This window comes from Astyanax mexicanus, chromosome 5 (assembly GCF_023375975.1).
Source record: "Astyanax mexicanus isolate ESR-SI-001 chromosome 5, AstMex3_surface, whole genome shotgun sequence".
Taxonomy (NCBI): Eukaryota; Metazoa; Chordata; class Actinopteri; order Characiformes; family Acestrorhamphidae; genus Astyanax; species Astyanax mexicanus.
In genome coordinates, this window is record NC_064412.1 from 9113454 (window position 1) to 9136073 (window position 22620).

General features: G+C 37.6%; 1 protein-coding gene across 1 annotated transcript; it reads left to right on the forward strand.

Moving 5' to 3' along the window:
- Positions 1-324: 324 nt before the first annotated feature.
- On the forward strand, positions 325-22593 carry dctn2 (dynactin 2 (p50)). The gene is made up of 14 exons (XM_007253405.4): positions 325-524; positions 2907-2975; positions 11806-11902; positions 12013-12074; positions 12183-12281; positions 13442-13602; positions 13954-14104; positions 15098-15163; positions 15382-15420; positions 15569-15646; positions 16022-16093; positions 17879-17981; positions 21551-21642; positions 21765-22593. The coding sequence occupies exons 1-14, from the start codon at positions 489-491 to the stop codon at positions 21849-21851; spliced, it is 1212 nt and encodes a 403-aa protein (XP_007253467.1). The 5' UTR covers positions 325-488; the 3' UTR covers positions 21852-22593.
- The last annotated feature ends 27 nt before the right edge of the window (positions 22594-22620 follow it).

Below are 22620 nucleotides of genomic sequence, written 5' to 3' on the forward strand. Positions count from 1 at the left end.
AGTGTTAGTGTGAGTGGCCTGGTTAAACTGGTAAAGTGGGCAGTGTGTGTGTGTGTGTAGAACTGGTCTGGTTAAACTGGGCAGTGTTATTGTGAGTGGCCTAGTTAAACTGGGAAAGTGGTGTTAGTGTGAGTGGCCTGGTTAAACTGGGAAAGTGGGCAGTGTGTAGAACTGGTCTGGTTAAACTGGGCAGTGTTAGTGTGAGTGGCCTGGTTAAACTGGGCAATGTTAGTGTGAGTGGCCTGGTTAAACTGGGAAAGTGGTGTTAGTGTGAGTGGTCTGGTTAAACTGGGAAGTGCCTGTACTGAGGTGGGTTTTGGCTGCAGTTCACGCGAGACTGCTGCGGGTTTATCGCTTCTGTCAGCAGCAGGTCGCTGACTCAGTTCTCTCCCTATCTGCATCAATAAACGCCCTTTTTAAACCTGGACATTATTTACAGGAATATCTGAGTTTTTCACTGGCGGCTCTGGTTTCTCTTCTTGGTTGCGATGGCAGATCCGAAATACGCCAATTTACCAGGCATTGTAAGTGTCTATAATTTAATACCAGCACAGTGTTAGCATCGGGCTAACGGTGTCTTGTTCCGTTTAGCGTTAGCAGCTAAGTGGCTAAAGGGACTGTTAACCAGCCGCATTCGTATTATTAATTTTGATAGACTTATTGCGGGTGTGGATATTTTTGGGGCACATGGCTGCAGCAGTTATGGGCGATATTTCACAGCTTTGTGTTTCTAAAAAGTGAAGTTAGCTAGAAAAGAGCGTCTGGTAGCTAGCCTAGCTTAGCTGGCTAGTTGACTAACATATCTAGCTAGCGTTTGCTAGCTGTCCATTATTACTCCGCCCTGAAAAGCCGGTTGAAGACAATGCAGCCTCAGCTAGTTATCTTTTGTAGCTAAATAGGTGAATATAGCTATTTTTTGTGCACAAAATCCTATTGAAAATCACCGGGAAGTGTTTGGTTTAGATTTGAGCTAGGTTAGCTTAGCTTAACTAACCAGAATGCTATTGTTTTGGCAGGGCTGTAAACGCATTTTAGCTTCAGTCAAGCAGCTTATTAGCTTGCTAGCTAACTGGCTTCTTCATTATTGCCATAAAACAAACAACGAAACAAATCTCTATAGCTATTTACTTCTAAATTTATTACTAAAAACAGCAGGATTTTTAAGTAAAGCTTCTCAGTCCTGCAGTTGCCCTGTTGGCAGTGTTGTGGAAGCGGCTGTCTAAAGGGCGGCGGCCAGGCAGGTCACCAACTTCAACAGGACAGATAACTACAGTAGCTAGCTAACTTAACTATATATTAAAACATTAAATATAGGTTAGCTAACAAAAATAAAGCATCCTGTCAATAAGGCCAATTGTCCAATGGTTTTCAGTTTGATGATTATGAAGGATGATGGATCCTTTTTGTGATGATTTGATTGCATTCAGCCTGGAGAGCATTGATACTAATATTTGCTCATATTAATATTAATATTTCATACAATAAAGTTTATTGTATGCCGGAAAAGAACTAAGCAATGCTGTCCATGCTACTTTAAAATGTATTAATTTAAGCTAATTTCGTTTTGTTTTTGTTAGTTTCAATATATCTATTGTTATTGTTGTTTAACCTGTTAATTAAAAAAAGAGGGTTTAAAGCTGTGACTAGTCAATGTAAGAACCAGTTAGCTATCTTAATAACTGTGAAAACAAATTGCTCAGATGAAACATTCCATTGTTTGCATACAGTACACCAACTTTAACAGTACAGATACACTAGCTAACTAACCATATGTAAAATAAATAATATATTATGATGGATTGCATTCAGCCAGGAGAGCATTGATTAGTGACATTGGAGGAGTATGCTCTCTCCAGATTATGTAATTATTTTTGGATCATACGGAAAAAAAAAACTAACTACGGATGCTCAATATTTTTTTTTAGTTTCATTGTCATTTGCATCAGAGAATGTGACCAATATTTCCAGACTATATTAGATGAAGTGTTTATTGTATACCTGAAAAGAATTAAGTGATTCTGGCCATGCTACTTTAAAATGAGTTGATTTAAGCTATTTATTTATTTTTAAATTTCAATAGATCTATTGTTATTGTTATTTACCTTGTTAGTTAAAAAAAAGAGGGGTTACAGCTGTAACCCGTCTATATAAGAATCAGTTAGCTATTTAAATAAATGTGAAGACATAAATGTGAAAACAAATTGCTCAGATGAAACATTTTATTTAATTGTTTGTATACAGTGGGTTGGATGATAAAAGGTATATAAATGGTATACTGGGGTGTTTAATCTTTCTGTAACTTTATAATGTGTTCTAACGGGTAAATCGGCATCAGCCCATAATTCCTCCAATTTAATCAATCATTAGTTCAATTTAACAAATCATTTTCTCTATTTAACAGTTAAATCAACCGCTTCAGTATTTCTTTCTCAATGTAATAAATAGTTCCTTCAGTCTTAAGGTCTCTAAATATAATTTTTTTCCAACCTTGGTACTTCAGAGGCTCTGCACAAACAAATTAAATGGAGGTAATTCACTTTTGATAACCCAGATCTGCATATCCACATCCCAATGCTGGTGGTTTTGTATAATTCTATTTAAGGGCATGGTGACCTTGGCCTCATGTGGATGTACTCTAGAGTGTCCAAACGACAAAAGAGATCATACAAACAAGATGTACATTATGTTGTGTGCGCAATTTTAAGACTTTTTACGTTGCCTTCTCACCTTATCAGCTAAATTCACTAATTAGGGGGGTTATTTTTATGCTTTTGGATGTACATTATATCTTATGTGTTTCAGAATATTATTTGTTTGTTCTGGCAATTAGATTGCTTTTCATAACATTCGGCCTTATTGTGTTTTTAGAATTAAAGAATTAATAGGATTGTTTAATCTCTCCATAGGCCTTCAACGAGCCTGATGTGTATGAGACCAGCGAGTTGCCTGAGGATGACCAAGCACAGTTTGAGTCGGTAAGTGATCAACACAGGGCTTGATTTGATGTTTCATATGTGTTTATTGAAGGTGTGATTATGCCTGACACACAGTTAACCTAATAAGAACTTTCCCTCCTCATCACAACACCCCACCCACCCACTCTCCCTGTTCTGATCCACCCTGGACTCTAGTTTGTGCAAGTAAGAGGTCCTCCTTTTCTGACGAAGTGACTGCATGGGTTTTAATCTTAATTTTAATCTCTTTTTTTTTCTTCAATCGGGGAAGATCAGTCATAGAACTGTGGACTTTTATTTCTTTCTGATTTGAAATTATGTGCTTGATTTTAGTTCTTCTTCTGTGCCTCTAATGGTGCTTTTCTGCCGGACAGTGCAGTACAGTATGGTTACTGTTTCCTAATACAAAAGTCTCTTTACCGCAATACAACTGCGAGTAGGGCACTGTGGAAGCCATGTGGCGGTCATGTGATTTCTTTTGCGACACAGTATTGTGTTAACAGAAAACAGTTCAGTATAATAACATCAATACATATCTGATTTATCTCTACTCAACATTTGTTTTATGTACAGCAAAGTGTCACGTTGCTGTACTGCCCATACATCTCAATCCTGTCATGCTGTGACACTGTCTATACTAGTGTCAGTTTTTTTTTGTTTAACATATATGTGAATAAAAATACTTCTAAAATCTAGATTGCTGATTGGCTTGCACAAGTATCTCTATAATGGCAACTTGAAGACTAACTTCTTAATTTATCCATTCATCATTAAATCTGATACAACAAAAAGAACAACCAACAACTATTTTTAACATTTTGACAATTTTAAAATGTGTAATTCAACCAAAAAGGAGATGTGGGGTACTTCTACAAGGTAAACCATAAATGTGTTTACTTCTTTAGCTTTATTTAAATCACTTCGTAATATTAAATTGTATGTAGTCATGATTGAATAACTTGAAACATGAATAGCAAAGAACGATATTAACAGATGACATAGCATTGTACTCTTAATTGCAGTTTAGATTAATAAACCACTCAAACCAATCAGTTAAACGTTAAACATATATTTTTAATGGAATGCAATAAAGTGTGTTTTATGATACAGGTGGATAATATGCAATGAGTAATGAGGCTATACCACAGAGATGACTGCAGCATGACTTGGTCCTGTAGAAGCAGTAATATACACAAACATACAAAGATCTTATTTGGTTAGAGTTGAAGCCAATTAATTGAACAATAAATATAGTTAATAAATCAGTATTAAAACAATACATTTATGCACTTTATGTCCTCTATATGTTTCTAAACAGTACTATCTTAAAATTAATGTCAACAGGTTCAGGCAGTTACGGTTACTACTTGTTTGGTTGAAATTAGCTAAATTTGAAATGGGTTTCTGGCTTGATTGTGAATTTGTAACCATGCTGTTCTGCACTGCACTGTCCAAAAAAATAATGGCTGTAGTGTTTTAGCTAGATGCATACATAATTATATGCACGTGTAGACTCTGTTACTAGAGGACAACCCATTCATCATCCAAGCTTTGATTGATTTCATTATAAATGCTTGTAGAGATGTAGAGATGCTCTTCTTGGCATTAGACATCATCTCTTTATAGGTCTAGACACTACATCATGTGTTCAGTGACATACAGACTGCTTTTTGTGAGTGCAAGTATAAAAAAAGGAAACAAACCAACAAATGTAAGATTGTAAAAGGTGTGTGTGTGTGTGTGTGTGTGTGTGTGTGTGTGTGTGTGTGTGTGTGTGTGTGTGAGTGTGAGGATACTGTATGTTTATGCTCCTTTACTAACTGCCTTGTGTCTTCAGTGCAAGACCCATATGTGTAGCACCTGCTGTTTCTCTGATCTGAAGGGGACAGTGCTTCAGCCCTTTCATCCTTCTCTTTCAGGCTCAGAGACAGAGTCTCCCGCATGCACAGCTGTTTAAGTCTGTGACTAGCATCCAGTCTGCTGTTGCCTAGCCTCCATCTAACAATACATGAGGTTCCACGGCTCTCTTGCTAACCTTGCCCGGCTTCAACTTGCTGTGTTCTCTGGGACCTGTGTTTAGGGATTTCTCTGAGCTTTGCATACCTGAGGAGTGTTTTATAGGTTTCTCAGTAAGTTGGATGTCTTAACGATGGGGTCATAAATTTTTAAGTCAGAACAGTTATTGTAGGGGTGCACATATTGGAAAAATCTGACATTTCTTTCTGCAATATTTCTTTATATTTTTAACAATCCAACATAAAATAACGATAATACTAATGCACTCTAAGCTAAATAAACATTATTGGGCAGCTATGTCCTAGAAAAAGAGAACATTGGAAATTTTCCTTTTGTATCAAACAGCAAAAAAACATATTATTTAACATATTAAATTTAAATAGTCTAATGTGTCTTTAACATCCTGCAATGTGACTATTCTGCGTACACACATTGTGATTATGATAATGTACCGTATTTTTCGTACCTAAATTTCTTTCATTTTTTCAAAAATCATCAGTGCCTTTTACAATCTGGTGTGCCTTATGTATGTATGTATGTATGTATGTATGTAGGTTGTAAGGAGTAAGGAGTTTCAGTTTAGTTCTACAGCACAGAGGTGGGAGCAGTATTAGCATTAGCCACTAGCCACGCTAAGTGCTAGCTTTTTCGGTGTTCAGAGGTGAGTATATCAGACTGTAGCCTACAGGCTGTTTATCGTGTTAAAACAAGCTACGTGAGATGAAATGCTAGCTGATAGCGCCCTGGCTTACGGGTACACTCAGTGTAGTTCCTCAGTGTAGCACTGTTGCACGGCATTTACTTGTGCTAACAGTGGCTAGTGCTAGCAGTTAGCCGCTAATGCTAATGGTGCTGCACCCAGCTTAGTGGAAATCTGGAAATCTAAGCTTACTGTAAATAAACAGAAGTGCTTTATTCACCCAAATAAAGAGTTTTTAAGCAGAGAAATCTGTCAAGATTAACACCCAGTGGCGAGACCTGCTGAATTAGAAGAAAAACATGGCTACACCCTTAGTTCCTTACTAGTGTCGCATAATTCACCTTATAATTCGATGAACCTTATGTTTGAAAATAGAAAAGAAAATAGACGTTCATTGATAATGCGCCTTATAATCCGGTGCACCTTATAGTGCGGAAAATACAGTGTTGTACAGCCCTAGTTCATCCTAATGTTTGGCAAAATTCTCTTTATGCTTTGGTTGCTGTTAATAAAATATGTGCTCAGAGCAACATAGCCTCTGAGAATGTTCCAGGCTCTGTAAACAAGAGTAAAAAAAAAAACTAACAAGCTCACATTAAACTAATCAACACAAGGATACTTAGCTGCTTGTCAATAATTTAGTATATTCACAGCACATTAGCAAAGAAGCCTTAGAATATATTTTTAGTCGAGAGTTCTGATCATCTGTTCAGCAGCTAGAAATAAAGAGAGAAAATAACATCAGTATCTGATGGACACACTGCCAGACAAACGAAAAGAAATTGAAACGAAAATCAGAGCAAAAACAAGAGGGATTACTGCTGTGGCTTTCAAGTGCTGGAGAGGCAAATGCTAAGGCAGTTGAAGGGCATGAAGAGTGGCATTCTTCTATATCTGCTGGACAGGGTGTTTTGGAGATAAGACTTTGAAGGGAGCTCTTAAGGACTATACTGTGTTTTTATGGCTCTCGAGTTTTCAACAGCTAGGTAGGGCTGCACCAATCATCTACACGTTTGCCGATGTGCAGAAGCTGCATTGCAGATATACACTCAACAAACATTTTAGTAGAATCCCTATTATAATACTGGCTAGAGCATATTTTGCTCTCAAAAAGCCTCAGTTCCACAAGATCTTGGAGACATTCATTTGAGATTCTGTTGCATGTTAATGTGACATATAATTCAGTACACAATTCCTTCTGATTTTCCAGCTGCTCGTATGCTTTGAATCTCCTACCACATCCCAAAGGTGCTCTGCTAGTAGAACCTTAAACTCTTGTCAAGGTTGTGACACCAGTTTGAGACTTGGGCAACAATAATACTAGGGTATGATTCAGGTTGACTGTAAGCAAGATGGCTGTATTGAGATTGTATAAATACAAATTTAGGAAAATTGTCATAGTATAGAAAACACACCTTTCATATTTATAAAGACAGTTCTGGGATCTAACAACAAAGTACAACACAGCCATCTGGTGTGCAAGGTTTAAAAACTCAAAATGATCCACTGTTTGACACCAACTTTTACATGTAAACTGATAATTAAAGATCTATACTATGATCGGGAGGGCGCAGGTTCGAACCCCTGCTCAGGCAGCTTTGCCATCAAACCTCCGGCGCTCAGAGGGAGAAAATTTGGGCCTGCTGGGTGGGTAAGTGGTGCTCTCTCCCGAAAAGAAGCAGTAGCTGACTTCACATGTATCGGAAAAAAAATAATACTGTGTTGGAAAACATTGTTGGAAAACAGTGTTGCGTTTCCCACAGCATTACGCCACCTCCACTAGCCTGAGCTGTTGGGTTGGGTTGGGTTCATGATTTTAGGCAGCTGGTACCAAACCTGAGCCTGCCTTTTGTGGGATTCAGCAGACCAACTTATGCTCTTTATTCTTTGTTGAGCACAGCCTGTGCCCACTGCAGTCTCAGCTTTCTGTTCTTGGCTGAATCAAGTAAAACCCTCTGTGGTCTAATGCTGTTGCAGCCTAGCTTTCTCAAAGTTCAGCTTACACCAAATATACAGGAGGATTCTTTTTTTAATCATACTGTGGAGTAACCTCAATTTCAAAACTCAACATTTCAGGAGATAACTTATAGATACACTCAAGAGCCTGTCTGGCACAAACAATCATGCCTCGCTTTAAAGTCACTGAGATGCAAACATTACTTGAAGCTGCTGGCCTGTGTCTGCATGAGTGCATGCATTGCACTGCTGCCATGTGATTGGCTGGTTAATGATATAATTTATAAGAATACCTATAATATAAATCTATTATGTCTAGATTCCATGTAACTGAAACTTTATTGTAATGTATTGTATTTGTATTTATGTAAGAGTGGAGTGAGGCCTGGTTGCTGTATACATGATAATGATAAAAATTGTGATTTTCATATAGTTGTGCATCTCTACACTTTGCTTAACAGTGGGGTCATAGATTTGGACAAACTTTAGCCCAAGCTAAGTCTTAATTATGACTGACGGGAGATGTTTGGGATGTTCCTATAGGATGACCCTCTTCTTTGGCTTAAGTTGTCCAGCTTATTGAGAAATCTTGCTTTGTGAAACATCTCCATGAGCCTAGACCTGGAGTAAAATGCTTTTTTGTTTTTTATAATTTATTGTTGTTTTATTTGATCTAACACAACTGATCCAATTAATAGGCTAATTAACAAGCCATTCTCCAGGTAAAGTAGTTTTGTTGGATGATAACACATGCAGGGCAGTGATACTCCAGGACCAGTGATAGGAAACACTGCTATAATATAATCTCAAACATTGATTCTGTGGTGTGAGAAGCTACTGGAACTATTGCCTGGAAATTTGCTCTGTGGGGGTGGGGAAAGGGAGAAAGGCCACACGATGAATAGATGAATACTTAACAACAGTGATGCTTAAAACAAGCAGCCCTCTCTTTCTCTCCGCCACCAGCTCCTGTTGTGCATGTCTTGTGATAACCACATTAATATCTATCTATCTCTCTCTTTCTCTCCCTTCTTATCCTTCTCCCCCTTCTACCTTTCCCTGTATGTCTTTTCTCCCTTCTTTTTCTCTTATTATTTTCTTCTCTAACTGTCTTTGGAAACCCAAGGAGCTGGTAAGAGCCTGAGTGATTCCCCCTAACATCTAACCACTCCTCACAGCCTAATCAAAATGATCAAAATCAGCCCTCATGTCTGTCTCAGAATGTCTGTTTACAAGTGTTTGGTTTTTGCTTTCAGTGCATCTTCATATCATTATTGTAATGTTTGCCGGCTTGTTGTGAAGCTGTTTGCCACCCACATTTCAAAACTTCCTCATTTTACCAGTTCATTGCTAATCTTGGCATAAGTCATATAGTATACAGTTGTTTCAGCATCTGTAGTCTGTGGTAGTGGAGCCTAAAGGATATTTAGCCCTTCTCCTGTAATTGACAGTAAACTAAAGATGGCACTTATCAGTTAGCAGGTATCAGTATTCGATCAATCTCAGCAGAACATGCTGATTTGGATGTTTTAAAGGGGGGATTCTATTTTTTAAAGATCAAAATAACAGACACAAAATGTAATGAATGAAAATCATAAAATTGGTGCTGTCATGAACTTCAGTTTAAATAATTATTTTCCTGAATACAAATAAATCATATAATGTCCATACATTTCGTTTTGTTACAGTTGTCTAGTTTTTATGTCTATTTTCAAGTTTAAGAAATTGAAGTTGATTTCTCTTACTGAACTGAAATTATTAAGTAAAATACATAGAGAACAGGCAGCTCCTTCAAGTCTTCTATAGGAGTCTCCAAAGCCCTCAAAGTCTCTTATTTTTCAAACTTATTTAACTGAAGGGAAAAAGGGTTTCATATCACCTACCCTTGTGGCCTGTATACAGGCGAAAATGTAGAAGTTTAAAATAAGAAAAAAAAGATTGTTTTGTAGACAATTCTTTCAGTTATGTATTAATTATGAACTAATTGTCAACCAAAATATGTTGCTGCAGCACAGTAACAAAGACTCAGACTTTAAGATTCAGGCCTGAAACATCCTAAACTATCCATGGTTTATAGGTTGCTGAAGGGATGTGCGAGGTCACAGGACACTGCAGATCCTATTTAACCACTAGAAGGCAATAAGTAGTACTGAAGGAAGTTCTGAACTAACTCTTATCTCTGGTAGGGAAAGCACAGTAAAGACTTTTGACTCCACTAACCAGATATCCCTCTTGGGAGTACATAACAGCTTTAACACAGCATAACACAGAGCTTTAATCCATGCATTTTAAAGTGGCACAGCCAATGTCGGTTAGTTGTAATAGTTCGGCCAGTGTTGCATGGTGTTTTTTGACATATAAAAATACATCAGCAAGTTTCAGTTTGAAAAAAATGGCCATATCGGCCACCCCCAAAAAAAGAAGCAATTATTGGCCAATACTGATATAATTACAATTGTAAATGTGGTTTATTCCAAAAAGTAAAGTACATTTCATCCTGAGATATAGTGCACAGAACATAATAGAAGCACTGCACCATGATGTTTTACAAGGTTTCCATGAAAAGGCTGATTCACTCACTTTTTCGGTCTAGTACCGAAAAAAAGGAAAAACTTTTTGGTATATTGCCATCTTTAGTGGCTTCAACCCCAAACACCTGTGCAGTCAGCGTCTTCATCTAGCACATAATTCATTTCCCCCTGAACCCTAAATTTGCTTGTTTGTGTGTGATTTGTTCCAGTGCCTGTCCGTACCGGGGTATATGAAACTGGATTAATAAAGCAACACTATGCAAGAATTAGATTTAGTATTAGATAGAGTGTAATTTACTTTTAATTCACTTAAATCAATTAAATCAATAAGCAGCATTAATTGATTCTATTGAGAGATCCAGCCTCACTCAGCTCTGTAGCTCAAGCTACTATACATTATTTGATGCAGAAGAATAAATCAGTCTCAGTCTTAACAAAGTAACTGCTTTTACATTTAGGTTTGGTAGCTTTTCTCAGCTCAGCTTTCAGCAGTAGTAAACTAAACACTTCATCAATTGATGTTTCCAAATATCCAGTTTTGTATTCCCACAGGTCTTTTTGTCACAGTGTATATATGAGAGTGAGAATGGGACTGATTGAATGATTGGGAAAGGAAAGTTAAAATCAACTGTAAATCAGCTGTATATTGAAATTTCAGAGATTTTATGATCAGATCATTTGAGACCAGCATTATAATCAAGGTTTTCTTTTCTTTTTCTGTAAATCAGTATTCTTAAGGCTTAAGCTACACAGTTGTCCTCATTACCATAATACTACATTACACCACTCTACCTGAAATTCAGTGTGGCTTAAAACACTGCATGCTCAAATTGTTCTAAAAAGTGCTTGTGTTGTGTTAGTGTGTGTGTGTGTGTGTGTGTCATGTACCTTTGGGCTGTTTTTTACATCTGGAATAAATTTTATGGAATTAAAATGTGTTATTTGGTATTAGTCCCATCAACATGAGATGGACAGGTTGGCTTGATGTAAATATAGTAGGGATGCACCGATGTGCAAATTCTGGGCCGACGCTCATATCTGATATGACACTTGTATATATCTGCCGACGCCAATGCTGATATACACATTTATAACTTGCATAGAGACTAGGAACTTTATAATTACTAGATTTTAAAGTAAAGTAACTTATTAAAGTAACTATTTACTAAAAAAAATAAAAACTAGCTCAAATCAATAAGTTTTAGCGCAGCCATTGTTGGCCAATTGTAGTAGTGTGACCAGCGTTTCTTGGTCCTTTTCTGGCATACAATAAATACATCAGCAATTATCTGTTTGAAATATTGTCTGTATCGGCCGATGCTGATGATTCTAAAAAAGCAATTATCGGAAAATACGTACGTAATTCTATTACGATATTATTGTGCATCCCAAAAATATAAAGTCTTTATTTCAGTCTAGATTTAGTACGGAGACAATCTCAAACGGTGCCTCTTGATCTGTTTTTGCTTAAATAAAAGTTGGATGTAGTTCATTGTAAACACATTTAGGTGGTTCTCGGCACTGAAAAAGCGTAAGCACGTGCCAATTCAGTTCCTGGTGTAAAAAGAGCCTTTGGGTTTTTTGCGCTGTGTAACGACTCCTAACACATTTTTCCATCTCTGTATGTTCCCGCTTGCTTCATTAATAGGAAGAGCTGTGTAGTGACAGCGTGGAACGTATTGTGGTCAACCCCAATGCCGCTTATGACAAGTTCAAAGACAAGCGTGTCGGCACTAAGGGTCTCGGTAAGTAAAACACGGCTGGTTGTCCACATCTAATTTGTAATGTGAACTGCTGCATCTTAATGATTATGTTTTCTGTGTTGATCTCATTACTGTAACCTGTCTGACCTTAGATTTCTCGGAACGCATCAGCAAGACTCGTAGAGTGGGCTACGAGTCCGGAGATTATGAGCTGGTAAGTTCTCCTTTCAGTGTTTACTGTTAGGCTTATGACAACTGACCTCAGTTAGTCTCTAGCTTGTCCTCTCATCCTCTCTCTCTCTCTCTCTCTCTCTCTCTCTAGCTTGCAGAGAGCTGTGGGGTGAAGGAAACACCTCAGCAAAAGTACCAGCGAATCCTTAACGAGATTCAGGAGCTCACACAGGAGGTGGAACACATTCAGGTTGGGCTTCAGCATCCAGAAACACACAAAACTACATTTTCACATAATTTGCTTATTTTGCCCTCCTACTGTAGCTCTAGTGCTTAGATGCTTCATTACCTGAATCAACTGTGTTGTATTAGGGTTGGAGATGACCTCGGATTTTACAGATTCACTTATTTTCAGGGAGAAATAGCTGTGATGAGGAATTTTTCCCTTACTCTGAAATAGTCTAGATTTTGGAGAACAGTACTGGATATGCTGTCAAATCATATCATGTCAAGTCAAGTGATTTTATTGTTAATGCTACAAATATAAAGTACATACAGAGGATTGAAATTACATTGCTCTCCTTCCCAAAGTTACAAGTACAGCAAAATAAGATCATAAATATATAAGAATGAGAGACTCAAAATGTACAACTTACAAGATCACAGATATAGACATACGTGAGACGAGAGACACAAGACAATACTGCAATAGTGATGGGTGGGATTTAAGAGGGAATGACAATACCATTCAAATATAGGTATAAAGCTTAAGGCTGGTAAAGTAAATGAGTGCCCTCAGCTCTTTAAATGTCACAGTTGTAGGGGGCATTATAGTGGGTATTACAGTGCAGTATCAGCAGTAGTGCAGGTATAGAGTGTGTGAGTGTAGAAGGCCTGTTATAGTTGCTTAAAGAGCCCCCTAAGCATGGAAAACTGAATTTCCCTTACTTACTGAAATAAAGAAATGTGTAGTGTTTTTGTGGTTTTGTAGTGCTAACGTTTCCAAATGTACCTTTCACTCTAAAGCTGCAGAAATGCTTTTAAAATGTCTGTATTATTGATGCCACAAAACAAAATATTATTTAAATATATCTATCTATTCGGCCACCACAGTTTAGCTCCACTCATTTGTACTGTACTGTATTTCGGCTGTGGTGGTTGGTAAACGGTTGTATAACAATTAATTGTGACTGCATTTGAAACATTTTCACAGACCCGGATTAAGCCTGGTGGAGATTTTTTGTTGTTGTTGAAAGAAAATATAGGTAAATGTCTGTGGATTTAAAGAACAAACAAGAAGTGCATTAATCAGTGGCTGTGTTTGAAAAAATAGGGCAAAGCTTCCCGAATAACTCTTTTCCCAGATGTATATTAGTGAGAATTCGTCTCTTAAAATGTATATGTTTGCAGGTAAGCACTAAGGAGAGCAGTGCTGAGGAGCGCCTCACTCCTGTGGTTCTGGCCCAGCGGGCTGCTGAGCTCAAACAGCAGCTAGTCTCAGCCCACCTGGACTCGCTGCTGGGACCAAATGCCCACATCAACCTGGCTGACCCAGATGGAGCACTTGCCAAGTGAGTGTCCGGGGGTGGGGGTGTACAGTGTCTTGCTCATAGATTTTTATGGTGATCTTTTATGAAGGTTTTTATGGAGCTCTAGGTATGGTGTCATAGCTCTAGTTGATGAAAGGACAAAGTGGTCTCGGATCACTATAAAAGAAATTCCTACTGTTGATAAAAACAAGTAGGGAGTGTTCTTAAATGGCTGAGGGCTAGTAAAGGAAACAAGTATTAAAAATAGGGCAAAAACAATGAGGCGTTATTTAATGCGCTGATTCAGTTTATTACTGCTAATCAGGTTCAGCTGGGGCTTTTTCTCTATTATTATTCATGCTTTTTTGAATCACATTTGTGTGTTTGTGTTAGGCGGTTGATGACTCAGCTGGAGGTGGCACGGGGGATGCGTAGTGGTGCAGGGGGAGAGGGGAAGGGATCAGGACCCAAAGGGCCAGATGGAGTTGTGCTGTACGAGCTGCACAGCCGGCCTGAACATGAGCGATTTACTGAATCTGCCAAGGTAAGATACACACTTTTACTACAGTTTGGGACAATGCTGACTTCTGTTGTGTGCGTGTGCGTACGTGTGCATGAGTGAATGGATGTACAGACGACAAGATAAATAGATAGGTGGGTGGGTAGATAAATAGATGATTGAAAAAACTGGATGGATGGTTGGGTGGATGGTTGGGTGGATGGTTGGGTGGATGGTTGGGTGGATGGGTGGGTGGATGGGTGGGTGGATGGGTGGGTGGATGGGTGGGTGGATGGGTGGGTGGGTAGGAGAATGAATAGATGCAGGGATGGAAGGTTGGTTAGGTGAGTGAATAAATGGATGGAAATATAGAGGGGTGGGTGTGTGGATGTAGAGATGGGTGATTAGGTGGGTGGATAAATAGATGAATAGATGGATAAATGGATATAGATTCATGGATGGATGGATGGAAAGAAAGATAGATAGATGGGTGTGTGGGTGGATAAAGAGATGGATGGATGGGTGGTAAGGTGGGTGGATAAATAGATACAGAGATGGGTGGTTAGGTGGGTGGATATAAATAGCTGAATGGATATCTAAATAGATAGATAAATGGATGGATGGATAAATAGATAGATACATGGATGGATGGATGGAAAGTGTTTTTTAACTGCTCTGATCTAATAATAATAATAATAATAATAATAGATTTATTTGTCCTGGTAAACTGGACAATACTGTACTAAAACAATGTCAGAATCTCTTTTAAAAAATATGTAGGTTTCTTAAGACATTTATGTTCTTAAGACACATTGGTGAATAAGGAGCAGTTATTTAAATCATTAGTTATCATATTGGTCAAATCAAAATAAATTGATGATGTTTTTTTAAACCCATATTGTTTTATGTTGATATGATCTGAATATCATTTTGCAACCCTGTTAGCATATTCTAAGTTTAGTATCTATTTCAATGTTGAGTAGATTTTTTTGTTAAGTGATGTTATTTCTGTCATTAATCTTCCTCTTTTCTGAGCAGATTGCTGAGTTGGAGAGGCGGTTGGCGGACTTGGAGACTGCTGTAGGCTCGGGCTCAGATAAGCAGGTGCATTAACTTACTCGTCACACACATTCTCTTTATTCTCAGTCCGCTCTCAAGCTGAGTGCCATCGCTCTGATGATTATTTACTCATTAGTTTGGGTCACGTCTGGCCCATTATCAGAAATCTGTTTACTGCATTTTGAAAGGATGACTAAGCAAGGTTTAAATTGAGCACAAAGTATTTCTCAGTAAACTGCAGTTGTATTTTCTGTATCTGGCAGGGTCCTCTCAGTGCTGGACTTCAGGGCGCAAACCTAATGGTGAGTAAAATTACTAGTGCTACAGAACCTGTGATCTGTAACTGCTCTGTTTGTCTCCTATTATTTTGATGTTTCATTATTTCTGTTTCTGCTTCTTTTACCAATTTTGGACTTTTTTTCCCCCTCCCTATTCTCTCTCTTCACATAGGAGACTATGGAGCTACTGGAGGCTCGAGTCAGTGCTCTGGACGCAGCCACTTTGGACCAGGTTGAAGCCAGACTGCAGGTAATCATGACTACTCAGAGTGATATACCTTAAAGAGGGCAATTTGCCAATCCTTCGTAAAAGCTTTTGCAATTTAACCTTGTCTACAGAAAGCATGAAACCGCTGTGAGGATCTGCAAAGAGTTACTGTGCTATTGATTGATATTGATCTGAGGTGCTTCATCTACAGAGCAGTGTGCTGCTCTGCTCAGTAAAGCATTGTGTAATCAGGACTTAGATATCAGGCTGGTGAATAAATCCAGGATTTCTTTCCTACACATGTTCCTGTATATAAAGCTGAGTGGTCAAATGTACATGTCAAAATTGAATCAATCTGTTTTGGTTCATCTAAATGTGCCGCTTGAATTGTCAAGTGATTTTGTGCTTCTGTTTCAGAGCGTTTTGGGGAAAATGAATGAAATTGCAAAGCACAAGGCTGCAATCGAAGATGCTGAAACACAAAACAAGGTGAGTTCACTTGTTCAGTCAGTAGATTTTCTCCAATAGCTTTACTTGCGTCTCAATTTCAGGATAATCTGAAACAAATCAAAATTTGTAGGCTTTTTTGTAGTGATTAACCTGCATCAAGTGTTATCATATTTTTTGCACCATAAGGAGCACTTAATTTTACCTTTCATTTTCTCAAAAATCATCAGTGTATGAAGTTTATCAGTCAACTGCTAGCGGTTAGCCGAAATTTGGGAATCCATCGCTCGTTTGACTTTAAAAGAAAGTTTTTTTTTTTTTTTTTAAAGTTTTGTTTACTTAGCTTAGCTAAACCTAATTTAGTTAGCTACCCCCCACCACCGAGCGGCAAGACCTTTTGAAGTAGATGCTCCTTATAGTGTCTCTGAAAATGTCCCTTTAATCCAGTGCACATTATGTATTAAAATAGACAAAAAAAATAAACGTTCATTGATAGTGCGCCTTATAATGCAACAAATATGGGAATTTAAATATACAGATTCACTGTGGACTACAGAATATTCCACACTGGTGTTTTTTACAGATTGTGGCTTTAACTAACTGTTCTTAACTAAGGCATAGTTAGTCACCTAAGCAGTAAATAAAGTATGTTATAGTGTTTTTCATTTTCCTGCTTATGCAAGGTTAGTATGAGCAATTCCTGTATTTAGACTGCTGTTTTTATGCCATTTGTTTTTAAATCGTCTCGACCAATTATCTGTACTGCCTATTAATAGATTCTCCTTGTGTTCTTAATCTTGCTGTACCATCTATTTGTTAGTGTTAGCCCACTACACTACACAGTTGGTCTCTCTTCTGACCACATGTAAAATTTATGTCGCCAATAAGAATTCTAATAGTTGAGAGCCAATTCACACAAAACATTGATTATATTGTCATGAAATTGTGTATGTATTATTTAATGTTTGGGTGGGTTACTTCACTTAGTCATAATATAACAAGCTTAATTTTTAGACTATAAGGCACATTTAATCCTTTAATTTTCCCAAATTTGCCTTAATCCAGTATAATCCAGTGCACCTTATGTATGAATTCTACCAGTCAGGTATTAAGGAGCAGTTAAGCCACTCTGCTAAAGTACAGTGTTATAATGGTGAGTTTTCAGTTAAGTTTCTCCAGCACTAAGGCTGGGTGCAGCAGCATTAGCATTAGCTGCTAAAAGCAGCGCTAGCTCTTTCGCCATTCGGAGTCGAGTATATTGGACTGAACTCTGCGTGTGTGCCATCATTTATGTCCAGCTTAGATAAAATATTGAAATCTAAGATTGTTGTAAAAAACAGAAGTGCTTTACTCACTCAAATAATGACAGAGGTTTTCAAGAGAGAAAACTGTGTAGAATAACATCCAGCGCTCGTTTGACTTTTTTTTTTTTTTTTTTTTTTTTTAAGAATTATTTAGGTGCTTGCCCCAGCTTTTCAATTAGAAGGGAAACACAGCGACACCCTTGCTCACTTCTATGTGGGCATTCTTACTAGTGTAGTTTAATGTGCCTTATAATCTGGTGCATCTTATGTATAATAAAAAAAAAATAGACCAGAAAATAGAAGTTCATCAATAGTGCGCCTTATAATACGGTGTGCCTTACAGTCTGAAAAATATGTAAAAGAGTGGAAGTGGTGAGATTGGGAAGCTGATGGAGTGTAGCAAAACAATTTATTATAATGAGTTTTGTAATGGCATAGATGGATTTATGTAAATTTTGATATTTGTCACTGTAGCTCCATCACTGATCCCTTTCAAGACCTGTATCATTTGTGTCTTATTCAGGTGTCACAGCTGTATGACATGGTGCAGAAATGGGATGCCATGGCAACCTCCCTCCCTCAGGTGGTCCAGAGACTGATAGCTGTTAAGGAGTTGCACGAGCAAGGTATACATCCTTCCTCTTTCTCAGGGGTTTCCCTAATCACTGGTTTGGAGATTATCATAATGCATTTTTCTATCATGATATAATGTAAATGAAAATCAAATTGAGGCATTTTAAATGTAAAATTTACAGATTAAATATTTTTCACCATTGCACAGCAGTGCAACAGGATTTAACAGCCACATTTGACCCAATCATGGCAGTGATCACTCACTGCCAGGGTTTAGGGCTGCACAGTGTATTGTTTTGGCACTACCAATAGTCAATAATCACGGCACAGGATGTACAAAGTCATGTTAAAAAAAGTAAAGCATAAATGTTATTCTACAGGTTTCTTGATTCAAGGGGAAACTGATGGTTCACTGTTTTCATTTTCCATGACATGACAATCTTCAAACAAGACACACCATGTTTGTGTGTCTTGTTTGATTATTGACCACTGATCTTCAGTGATGTCTGAAGAAATCTGCTGAAAATCTGCTTGCTTCTCTAAACCTTAAGACGGTCACACTCCATACGGAGTCACCCTCTAAAAATTTCTAACTACTGTTTTTAATGGAGATGCTGGACCCCAGGACTCACTGTGGTATTTTTAATTATTAATTTAAGTAAAACCAAAACAATAGCACAACAGTTCATAATACATAACTTTAAAATAAAATAAATTTCCATAAAGTGTAAAAAAAAAAAAAGAAAAACATATTACATTTGGAATTGGTAGGCTACGGTCACATCTTACTCACAAGAATCTTCCATGTGGAGAACTTGATCAACAAATTGAACTTTATTAGATAATACATAATCCATCTTGCTTTATGTTATAGGAGAACTCCAGTGTGAAATGGACTTTGGGTTTAATAAAAAAACATGTTAACCCCCATCATTTTGAAATACAATGCTTTTAACTGATGCTCCCAACAGGCTTACAATGCTAGCAAATAGGAGTTTAGCATTGCTCAACTCCTATTTGAATTTCATTGGTTCCTGACATTTAAAACAAGACACTGAGGAGTTTAAAAGTGTACGTATTAGGGGTGTGACAAAACACTAATATCACGACACAAGACACGATACTGGGTTCACAAGAACGAGACGAAACAAGATTTAAAAATACAATTTTAAAGAAAACATCAAAAATGAAAAATGGAAAAACTAGAGTTTTTTTTGACAAAATCATATAATGCACATGTAACAGACTAGTTTCTCTCACACATTGATTCTATAAGAAATAGTAATAAGAATAAAAATAAAAAATAAAACTTTTCTAGGTCTTATATAGAGCAAACAATAAGTGCAAACTACAACCAGTCATATTAAGCCTATGGTTTGTGTTTTTTTCTCCTAAATCTCTTGTAATTTAATTATGCATAACCATAACCAGTCATATTAAGACTATGCTTGAAGTGCAAACAGAGACAGAACATTTTTTAAATACAGTACAGAGTAAAGGGATTAGTACAACTGCCTATGAAACAGTCATGTGTAGGATTTACTTACAGTATTTACAAATGGTTTGTATCTTGTTGGTACACTCGCAAATATAAAGCATGCTCTTGCTCCCTAAAGTAGAGTCCACATAAGTTTGGGCATTATCTCCAAAGCTATATGACTCAACACATCTGATAAAAATGGCTACAGCTCATATTACACATCAGCCTCTGCCAGAAGCGTCCGAATTTTTGCTAAAATATGTATTTTTGCTGCCAAACTATAAATGTAAACTTCTTCAATAATGGTTTTCCTCCCTGTGTGACATGATGATGTACTTCTGGAGTCGCATTTCTGGAGTTATAGGGAGAGAGCAAGCGAGCAAGAGCACCATGGGTGTTTTTAATGAGATGTGTGAGCAATAGGAAAGGGTTTTTTTCTTCTTTTTTTTAAGCAAGTTGCGTTGAAACATCTTTTGACTGTTTAACTCGTGGGAATGCATTCAGTATAGCAGGAGATCAGTAAGATGAACGTTTGTGGAGTTGAATAAAATCTCACTTTGAAGGCGAGTGTGTGGGCAGTGATAGGCAGGCGCTTCTATTTACAGTCTTGAGTCTTGTGGAGCAGTGTAAATATGTTCTCATGATAGGGGTCTCTAAAGCATGCAAGTTAAGCTTTACCGTGGGAGGAGTCCATCACTTATACTCATTACTTTATCTGAATATATACTGTAAAAAATATGGCTATCAGGACCGAGATATAAAGTGTGTATTTATTCAAATCAGTTGGCCACCCTCCAGCTACAGCTGTCTGCCTCTGAGCAGATCCTCACTTCCATTACTGATTACACTGATGTTCACATGGACTATTACTCTTTAAATTGCTGCTGCTGTTTTCTTTGTCATTACTTTTATTCTTATTAGCAGTGTTACTGCCAAGCATATTTATAGTAACAGCTTAACAAAAGTCTTATGAGATGTTAAAGGTGGCACACTGGCTCTGAGAGATCAAGCAGACTAAAGCTGGAGGTGCAATTACATGTCTTTTAGCCCAATTTTAACCCAGATTTCTAGCTGTGGAGGGCCTGTGCTAGTTGGCTCTAGTCTGCACACTCTGGTACAGTCGAAGCTGACAGTCTAAGTCTTTTGCCTATATTAGCAGAACAAAAGTGACACTATAAAACTGTGTAACCATAGACATTACATAGTGCCAGATGCATTTTACTAAAGTATCCGTTTAGCTACAACAAAAATCACACAAAGCAGGAAAAGTCATGGAATTTCAAAATAGCAATTTCCAGGCCTGGATAAGTTTTGAAAAAATAAAAATACAAAGAAAGTTTTGGAAACTTGCAATCTACAAATCTTTGTGTTTTTTGATTTATCGACGGAGAAAAGCTATTTTGAGCTAACAAATACATCAGCACAGTTTTATTCAAATTTTCCATTCCATCGTATAAATGGGTGTTTTTTACCTCCAGCTCTGTGTGTATATAACATGCTGACCACGCCTCCGAATCCACCGCTTTACCCAACAGCGTTTTTTTTTTTGTTTCTGCACATGCGTGGTGGCAGGTGTGATCAGAAAATCTGGTGGCGGTGTGGATCATGCGCAGTTGTGTAGTTTGTGCTCTATATTGGTTTAGATTCAGTAAACAGTCGTATAGTGTAAAATATATCCAATCTGTTAATAATCTGCTCCCACTTTGAAAGTCGTGTAGTGCATACAAGGCTTTAGGTGCTCTCACTGTGATCTAAGAATCACTGCTTCAAATCCTTGACCACGTTGCTTGCCATCAGCAGCTGGAGTCTGAGAGAGCACAATTGGCCCTGTTCTCTCAGGACTGGATAAGTTTTTTTGTGTGTGACCTGTTTCATCCAGTGTTCCCTTTCAGTGATGATGTAGAGGAGGAGGCATGTGCTAGTCTTTACCCTCCGAGTGTTGAGGGGCATTACTGATGATTAAGGGAGTTAATATGAACAGAATTGAGTAATTAGCCTTAAAAATTGGCAAGAAAGTTGTGGTAAAAGTAGAAATCAAATAAAAAAACCCATGCACTTTTGTCTTGAGTGAAAAGTTAAATATTTAATTATAAATTTCTTTATTAGTTTTATGTAATTTGTTGCCCTTACTATCTCTTACAGCCATGCAGTTTGGACAGCTGCTGACCCATCTGGATACCACCCAGCAGATGATCAACAACTCGCTGAAGGATAACAGCACATTGCTCACACAGGTACTTGCTTGTTTTCTTGTCTTTGTATTTAGTGACGAGTTATTCCGTCGCCTGCAGCAAGATCTTTTCTGATCCTCTGTGATGTATTTACTCTCTCTTTCCCTCTTAATCTCCGCGTGCAGGTGCAGCAAACGATGAAGGAGAACCTGGTCTCAGTGGAAGAGAACTTCGCTGCACTCGAACAAAGGATGAAGAAAGTCTCAAAATAGGATTTTTTCCTCAAGTAGAGAAAGAGATGGAGGGATGTGCAAAAAGGTTGTTTCCTTGTTTTAAATCTTGTGCTTTTTCTCCTCGTAAGCCTTTTCTTTCACAACGCTGAATGTTGGAAATAAAGTTGGAAATGGTGTAGTTGAAGGTTGAGAGCAAATGCGCCCCCAACACTACAGAGACCTAGTACTTTTTTGCACCTCCTTGTTTTTTATTTTGGCTCTTTCTCAAGAGGAGGTGGTTAGCAACATATCTCAACCACTTGCCTAAATTCCACTCCCGACTCCTGATGGAGTTTTAGAAGAATCAATTCCAGAGGTTTTTTTTTCTTTCTGAAATTCATGGAAACTCATTTTTAACTAGGCTTAAATAACTGAAATAGATCAGACTGTGGTAATTCAACGTCCTTAAGTAGGAAGCATCTACGTATTTAAATGTTAGTTCACTTTTCTATGAACGAGTTTCTTGGAGAGTCCATGAAAGAAATGCACATAAGAGCCACTGCCTTTGGCCACCGTCTACAGGAAGATGTTTCCTTATTGAACAACGCTGTATATAAATATATAAATATGCCTGTATACTTTGAACTGTTATCACACTCGGTTGCTTGTAACTGTTATTGTATTATGATGATGATAATGGATCTCCACAGGTTATACTCAAGCTTTTGACACACAGTATGCATACAAACTTACAATTGTCTTTCTCCAGACGTGAGAATAAATTTAACATGCTTTGAGGAAATGTGCACTGATTGTTTATTCAATCACT

Coding starts and splice junctions, on each gene's coding strand:
- dctn2 (XM_007253405.4), top strand. CDS start 489: ATGGCAGATCCGAAATACGCCAATTTACCAGGCATT. Junction 12,075..12,182: donor AGTCCGGAGATTATGAGCTG/GTAAGTTCTCCT, acceptor CTCTCTCTCTAG/CTTGCAGAGAGCTGTGGGGT. Junction 15,421..15,568: donor TTCAGGGCGCAAACCTAATG/GTGAGTAAAATT, acceptor CTCTTCACATAG/GAGACTATGGAGCTACTGGA.